Source organism: Anarrhichthys ocellatus, unplaced genomic scaffold (genome assembly GCF_004355925.1).
Source record: "Anarrhichthys ocellatus isolate YVR2014 unplaced genomic scaffold, GSC_Weel_1.0 scaffold18, whole genome shotgun sequence".
NCBI lineage: Eukaryota > Metazoa > Chordata > Actinopteri > Perciformes > Anarhichadidae > Anarrhichthys > Anarrhichthys ocellatus.
The window spans coordinates 5,842,435-5,850,404 of NW_022280048.1; the positions used below are offsets into that span (position 1 = coordinate 5,842,435).

The following is a 7,970-nucleotide window of genomic DNA, read 5'->3' on the forward strand; positions in this document are numbered from 1 at the left end:
AATACTGACTGGAGCGTATCAAACCGCTCCAGTTACGACGGGAACAAAGATGGTTCATGACCTGCATCGTTTACGACCTTCGTATATTTAATTTAAAACTCTCACTTAACTTACAGAAAAATAAAGTCACATTTTAATGAAGAGAAACACATTTGCAGCCAAGTGTGACAACTGCTGGCAACATGCCAGACACTAAAGCAAGTGATCGTCAGTCTCTCACAACATTACTGGATTAGCATACCTCCAACTGTGACGGGAAGTGCATTGAAGAAAAGTGAATTTTAGCATCTATTTAACATTAGTTACATTTGACAAAGCCTTGGAGGTCTTCTAGGAACTTGATGTACTCTTGGTGCTCGGCGGCAGTGCTCAGCTCCATCAGCTCATCGGCGAAGGTGTTGTCGACCCCCCGGTCGGCCAGGAAGTCCATCAGATGGTCGTACAGGGCCTGAAAAACAACAGCGATGAAGTTATCACCGGTGAACGGGGCTCCTGCTAAACACAGCTATTGTCAGCTTCATCAGCGGTTGTTACGTGTATTGTTTATCTCCGTTTCCGGCCCTTAAAATCTCACCCAGTCCAGAGAGTCTGTGTTGAGCGTGTAGCTGGTCTCCTTCCAGTCGGTGTCTCCCTCGGGCTGGAAGCTGACCTCGCGAATGGCAAAGATGTCGCTCTCCTCCTCTCCTTCACCGTGACTCACCTGCAAAACGCAAGATCCAGCTTTTTCTATTCAACTCAAACGGTCAGACTGAAAGGTCACAGACGCACTGCTGCCGTCAATATTACACCTTCCGACACGGTGACGTCTGTGTGAACAAACGCAGTCCGTGCGCTTACCTCGTCTTCAGGGAAATGGCAGTCAAACACGAGGGAATGTTTTGTAGCCTGTTTTGTTACTTCGACAACAAAGTTGGGTGTTGACACAACTTCTGCCTGTAAAGAAATTATAATGTTCATATTTTAATGCCAATAATTTTGCGTTTTGTTAAACACAACTATCACAACTACAGGTTTGTTATGACTCACCTCTTCTTCCGCTGGCTTCTGCTGTCCTTGATCTGCCTCTTCCTCAAAGTTTGGAGGAATACTGTTGTTGACATTAAATGTGACAGTGATTCTGTAAAAAAAAGAAAGGAAGACAGATCAACAGTTCATTAGCGTGCCCACGTGTCATCAAGGATTTGATAATCGGAGACGGATCCAGCCTCACTTTTCTCCAGCAACATTCCTCGTGAGTTTGGCCTCTGTGCCGTTCATCTCCAGCTCCCATCCTCCAGACATCTTCGGCAGGGTTTTGCTTTTCTGAATCTTCGCCTCCTCTTTGATTTCATCAGACAGGAAAGCGCCAAATGCTTTGTCTCCTGTTTAAAAAAAAAGGTTTAACAGGTTATATAATGACAAAAATGGTGATTTTGGTGATGGCGAAATGATATACGTTAAGTACAATGCTACTGTGCTTTAGGACATTTTGTACAATTAAAACCGTTTTTTAAATATTTTATCCGAATTTATCAACAGAATATGCACAAATTGATGCTCAACTGATTCTCTGGAATATTAAATAATTTGACTGTGTAATTGCTAATATCAATATGAGTGCATTTAAAAGATGCCTTCAAACCTCAACCTGGATACTCACCAGGCTATTTCACATGTTAACACATACTACAATAAGACAGGACTTATTTGAACAACACTTACTCTCTTTTAAATCTAATTACATTGTCTTTTTACCTATTGTGGTGAGGATAGCTGAACAATGTTTCAAGGTGAATGCTAACTGTTCACAGTGAGAGGTTACACTGTGGGTCTGAGAGACTGCTGACTAGTGTTGTGTTTAAGTGTCTTTAGAAATGAGAAAATCCAGGTAATTGAGCGACTTGAGGTCTTCTCTACTCAGCTATAACGCGCTTCTCTCACGCCATAGAGGTTAATATATTGCCTGATACGAAGCAAGCTAACATTAGCTAGCTTATCTAATGACTACTACATCTGATGTTACCTTCTGTGTGCAGTGCTCCACATCCACACGACACCGACGGATTCAACGCTTTTGAAGTGAACAGTTTGGGCCGGTAGCCCGACGAGGCTCCTTTGCTATTCAGCATCCAGAGAGACCGGGTGAAGGGCCGAGTTGTCGCCGAGCTTGGAGAGCACAGTGTCGGGCAGCTGAGTGGCAGAGCTCGGGCTGTGGACGCGGTGGCTGTAGAAATGCGAACAGCGGCTCCCACCACACGGACAACGGACTTTAGCATGACTGTAACGTTATAGAAATGTTACGGCGTGTAACGACGGAATAAATAACGTTACGTTTCGACAGCAAACACAAGCCGGCTAGCTCCCCGTTTCTGCTTCTGGAAGCTCACAGGACACACGTGTGGAAGGACGCATTGACCTTTATTAACTATGACCTCTGAACCGGAAATAATACGTAGAAAGCAAAATAAATAAAACAAAATTATTTTCTGTGTCTAAAGAAAATCTCAAATACGACCACGGCTATATGAATAAGTGGCCTTATTTAATATAATAAAGTAAACTATATATATATATATTTTTTTATATACATGTAATGGTATGTCCCAAACTACCCTACACTGCCCCCTCTGGCTTCATAAAGAAGGTGGTTACATGTTTTATGTCCCCCAATACGAGCAAGACATAACACATGTCTCTGCAGCTATCCACCAGAGACGAGAGGACAGATAAATATAAATATGTGTCGTGGCTACAGCGGACATGACATCTTGGAGGAGAGGGTTGCATCATTCTCAGAAAGTATTTCTCAGGGAAATGCGGTGTATCAGTTGCATCATTTAGACATGACGCCATGCTGCCAGAAGATGGCGCTGTTTTACAACCCAGGATAGCAAAACTTCAGTAGTTGTCCTATGTCCCAATAAAACGAATCAGTAAAATGAATCATGGTAGCAAAATGTAATAAGTAAGGTATAACTCCATTCCATTTTACATCATTTGTAAGTTTGAAAATATATAAAAATTACTGAGTTCTTATAACATCCAAAACATTCATTTTGAATGTTTTCAGGTCTGATATAGTACAAGTAGTAGTTAAAGGAACTTTAACAGACACTCACAGCTATGGACGATGGGACTATTATTGTGTCCCCCTCGTGCCTCTGAATCTTTACTCTCTCATGTAGACTTGTTCTGTTGGACAGTGACTTGATTTTAGTAGAAATTACAACAATGGTGGTTATGCAAGACTTCATAATAAATACTCATAATAAACTTATCAAACGCGAGCATTTAATCTTACAAACGTTATAACATGCAGATCTTAGATTGTCTACTTTTCCTTTGTGAATGAGAAGAGAAAAAAAAATAAAAGGGCAGTATGATCCGAAAGCAACACAGAACTGAACATCCAACCTCTTTGTAACATGGTCTGATGAACGTCTATCCCAGATGTATTTGGTATTTTTAACAGTTAGAAATAGCAATTTATTCAGGTTACAGTTAAATATTGTACAGTCCTGAGTCCAGTGTAAAAAAAAAAAAAAAAAAAAAAGAAGAAGAAAAAGACAAGAGGAGCATCCATCCTATTCCTAAACATGGCGTGATTTACATTCTACAAAGTATGAAAGACCTGAGGGATCAGATCGTTCACCACAGTCTCCATGCATTGCATACATGTGTTGTCAGCGTACGCCTGTGTAGGTGCTGAGTGACGTACAACAGCAAAGAGTAGAACCTGGAGAACGAGGCATGCTACTTCTCATGTGCATGTATTTGGAGAACCGGTGGTACAATCATTACACAACAAAAAAAGGCATGCACAAGCTGACGAGACGAGTGCTGCATGTAGAGAAATTATAAAAGTTAAGTCATGTCACAGTGACATGTAAAAAAAAAAACATTTTTACATTTTGCAAATGTAAAAATGTTCCAACTCTGGCAATTTTCATATTTTCTTTTAGAGATTAAGAAAACAGATCTACTGTCTTTGCATATATAAAATCCTTTAAGACCACTTTGTATAAACCCAAAACTACATGGTGGGATGGCTTAAGACAAGACTGCTTTATTGAGCTTCTGAGAAGTTAACATTTCAAAGACTCAAAATTAAACTGAGAAGAACCACGAGCCAGTCTACTGCAGGTTTCTGAATCGTGTCGGGTAGGTGGCTTTACAATTAAGTAAATATGTTATGAGATAAACATATGGAGAGTGGCATTCTATCGAGTCCCGAGTCCATTTTTTTATGAAAAAATGAACAGATAAATCGTCTCAGCCAAAGCCAAAGCTTAAGTGAGGTTTTCTGTGCGGTTAAAAGGCATGCAAATGTTGAAAGAACCGATGCATGACATCCTTTTACTTTTCCAGGTGGCCAAATGGCAAGATCAAATTCTGCCAAGCGGAAAAAACACAGCATATAAAATCTGAATTACAGTCTTACAGGAAGTCAAAGTTGTGAGGCCTCGATATGCAGATCTCTGCTGCAGTGACAACGTGCCAAATGCTCGTGAGCTGGGAGGTAGTGAGATCCAGAGAAGTTAACTACACAGAAAAGTGTTCTGTTCGGATTTGCACTTGTGTTAAATCAATAAGCGCCCTCGTCCAAATTCATCTTCGTGAGGCGAATACATTTTTTTAGTTCCATCGCCACTGGGGTGACTTGAGGAAGGGAAGGGGGTTCGCTCCAGTCCCATCTCTCCGTTGGTTAGCTCTTGGTGGGGCGGAGTTTGCGGCCAAAGTACTCCGGCGCTGCATCCAGCAGCCAGTCGGCGTCCACCAAGCACAGGTCCCTCATGTAGCAGCGGGACGTGTGCAGCAGCTCATTGAAGACCACGTAGGCCGGCTTGGCCTGGAACAGGACGGAGGACGGGTGGATGGCCACGGGCTGGTGGGTGTCCAGGGCCAAGTAGCTGCCGTCGGGTTGCAGCTCGGCGGCGTTGACGAACATCCCGTGGGCAAGGCAGCGGCGAACGCTCTCCGTGTCCGCCCCACACGACTCCATCTTCATATTGAGCTAAATGGTTGGGTCAGTGGAAAAGAAGACGGTTTTGCTGAGTATTGTTTTGTTTCTGTCTAGTTGGAATGAAGTCCATTTTAATGTTCTGTACACCAGGCGTTACAACGGTAATATATACTTTTTAAGGCAAGACGATAGTTACCGAAACTATTTTTTATAATTTGATGACTCATCTAAAATGATGACCCATGTAATCACATCTATTAATAGGCCTGATATGACTTATTTGATGGTTGCAAAACATAGTCTATTATATTTAGATCCCCCAGTTTTAGTAAACAAATGAGACGCTGTTTCATTAATTGTTACCGAGATAATCCGATTAGGATTGTGATATGAATTTCAGGTGACACTTCCCAGTTTCTCAATCATATTCTCATAGTCTTGATCATATTCTCAATCATTTCCAGATGTGTACCTTAAGGCAGATATCTTTGAGTTGAGCCTGGACCTCTTTCACCAGACTCATGTTCCTGCTGTTGACAAAGTTCTCCCGACACCACTCCTGTAACGGCAGACGTATACCAGATTAGAAAGGTAGCCCAGCAGCATAATGTCGTCACACACGTCTCCTCGTTCAGCTCTGCTCACCTTGTTGCCGCTGACTTTCTTGAACGCTCTGTAAATGCTGAGCAGCGTCATGTGGTCTCCTTCGCTGGAGGAGAACTTCTTGCGTGCGGCGAGCACCTCCTCCCGCCGGGCGGGAGGGTTGTACAGCACGGTGTCCACCGACAGCAGGGACACGATGCTCAGAATCTCCTCGGAGCAGGAGTAGTCGGGGGACAGCAGGATGGTCTGTGAGACGGAGCAAACGAGACAGGGAAACGTCACACCATAATCGAATTGTGTCGAGCGTGCGACCCATGCGGCGCCGCAGGCCACAGTCTGTCACTTTCAGTCAACACGCGCAGTGTGGCACGCTTTTTTGTTGTTGTGTTTACCTTGGCATATCTGGGCTCCAGAGGGAAGCTTGCCATCTTCTTTCCAAGAGTGGTGAGGAAAACCTGCCCCTCCTTCCTCTCCAAGGCCCCCAGCAGCTCTAAATGATCCACGGCCGAGCGGACGGCCTCTGGGATAAACACAGCGGGGTCACTACGACGCACTGACCCGGCTGAATGACTACCAGAATGCGCGGCGATGGCGTCTTACCTGGCGAGGGCTTGGACATGAAGTCGAAATTCATCACATCTGGAATCCCCAGAGCCATGAGCTGCAGCATCACACCGGATAGGTTACACCTGCAAGTACACACACACACACACACACGCACGCACGCACGCACGTTCAATCACGCTGACCTTAATGCTTCAACATGTGGCGGAGGCTATTATCTGTGTGAAGACAAAAGATAAAGATGTCCTCCCGCACCTCTGGATCTCGGGCACAGTCATGGGGGCGAGGTTGTCGAACTCCTGCTCGGTGTAGAGGCGATAGCAGGAGCCGGAGTCCTCCCTGCCGGCCCGGCCGGTTCGCTGCCACGCCTGGGCTTTAGAGACCCGCTGCACGGCCAGCACCTCCAGCCCGCTGTCTGAGAGTCACCCAGCACAGGAAGAGTCACATCAGAGCCAATTAACTGAACAACTAAAACACAACACTCTCATGGAACTCTTACTGAAAGTATCAACAAACAAAAAACAAGTACAAGCACCTGTGACAGATATGATTGTATATACATGTTAGATTGTTAATACAGACGCAACCATGTGCAACGGGCATTTTACTGTTTGAAATACTTGATATACAGTTAGGTACTAGATTAGTCCTATGGGTTAAGCAAAATGTGTATTTTTTTTCTTAAATTTATTTTTTGAATTACAAATTTAAATGAAACCAACGGTCTAACTCAGAGACAGCTGAAACATGACAAGGGCCCCTCAACAAGACATGGTTTCAAAAAAACAAGGTGTGATTAATGTCATTTTAGAAGCTTATCGTGTGCTTTCTATGTAAAATATTAATCGGGGGAGTAAATAGTATGACGATCTGATTAATGTAGTGGACAATATTTCCCTCTGACATGTAGTGGGTTAGAGGTCTGTGTTGTAGTCGAGACCACCTAATCCGGGACCAAATCATGACCGAGATCAGTGAGTAACGAGACCGAGACAAGGCCAAGACTTTGAGGGTTTGAGACCGAGACAAGGCCAAGGTACTCCCACACTGCAGGACTCACTTATGTGTGGAATGTGGAACATTCTGGATCACGCAAACTGAGAGATCCACATTCCCATAAAAGGATTCCTCTTCATTCATCTCTTTTATTGATGTATAATTTTCTGTATGTGTGTGTTTACCATGAGAAATGTCTTGATAAATAATCAGAAGGCATTGCAGAGGTTAATTGTATGTGTGGTAACGTTCATGTTTTCTATGAGCAATCACAGTAATGATGTTAACAAATTAATAAAAATGAAAAAAATAGAAAGAACATCCAGAGTCCTCTTTTTCTGAGACAAGATCGTTCTTGAGTACTACAACTAATAGTAGAAATTAGGAATGAATGGAAAAAGTCAAAAACAAGTACCTCAAAATTGTACTTAAATATAGTACTTGAGTAGACACACTTTGTGACTTTCCACTGATTGCTGTGGACCTACTTGTGATAAAAACTAGGTGGCCTCTTTTTCTGGGAATCATAAAAGGCACGACTCATGATGACATGTTTGAGGATTCAATAAAATGCTGTGCTGAACTCAATGCTGATATGAGAGCGTGTGTGAAGACTGAATCATCTGACCAGGGTTGAAGCGTTTGGCCTTCACCATCCCCGTGTCGATGACGAATTTGATCCCAGAGATTGTGACCGACGTCTCGGCGATGTTGGTGGAGAGGATGACCTTCCTGCATCCCTGAAAATGGTAGAAAGGACAACACTCGGTGCCTTGATATATACAGTGGGTACGGAAAGTATTCAGACCCCTTTAAATTTTGTTTCATTGCAGCCATTTGCTAAAATCAAAAAAGTTCATTTTAT

General features: G+C 43.3%; 2 protein-coding genes across 2 annotated transcripts in view; both read right to left on the reverse strand.

Moving 5' to 3' along the window:
* Nucleotides 1-110: 110 nt before the first annotated feature.
* Nucleotides 111-2,387, reverse strand: c1qbp (complement component 1, q subcomponent binding protein). The gene is made up of 6 exons (XM_031857263.1): nucleotides 2,003-2,387; nucleotides 1,211-1,361; nucleotides 1,027-1,117; nucleotides 838-933; nucleotides 575-700; nucleotides 111-448 (listed from the first exon to the last, which is right to left on the reverse strand). Exons 1-6 carry the CDS (start codon nucleotides 2,253-2,255, stop codon nucleotides 299-301), a joined length of 867 nt encoding a protein of 288 aa, XP_031713123.1. The 5' UTR covers nucleotides 2,256-2,387; the 3' UTR covers nucleotides 111-298.
* A 615-nt stretch (nucleotides 2,388-3,002) lies between these two features.
* Nucleotides 3,003-7,970, reverse strand: part of dhx33 (DEAH (Asp-Glu-Ala-His) box polypeptide 33) — a 12,626-nt gene continuing 7,658 nt past the window's right edge. Inside the window, exons 6-12 of the mRNA XM_031857576.1 lie at nucleotides 7,734-7,845; nucleotides 6,365-6,524; nucleotides 6,146-6,234; nucleotides 5,938-6,065; nucleotides 5,588-5,791; nucleotides 5,415-5,501; nucleotides 3,003-4,993 (exon numbers count right to left, since the gene is read on the reverse strand). Of these exons, the coding sequence (XP_031713436.1) occupies nucleotides 4,685-4,993; nucleotides 5,415-5,501; nucleotides 5,588-5,791; nucleotides 5,938-6,065; nucleotides 6,146-6,234; nucleotides 6,365-6,524; nucleotides 7,734-7,845 (1,089 nt within the window). The 3' untranslated portion in view covers nucleotides 3,003-4,684. The remainder of the gene's footprint in view (nucleotides 4,994-5,414; nucleotides 5,502-5,587; nucleotides 5,792-5,937; nucleotides 6,066-6,145; nucleotides 6,235-6,364; nucleotides 6,525-7,733; nucleotides 7,846-7,970) is intronic.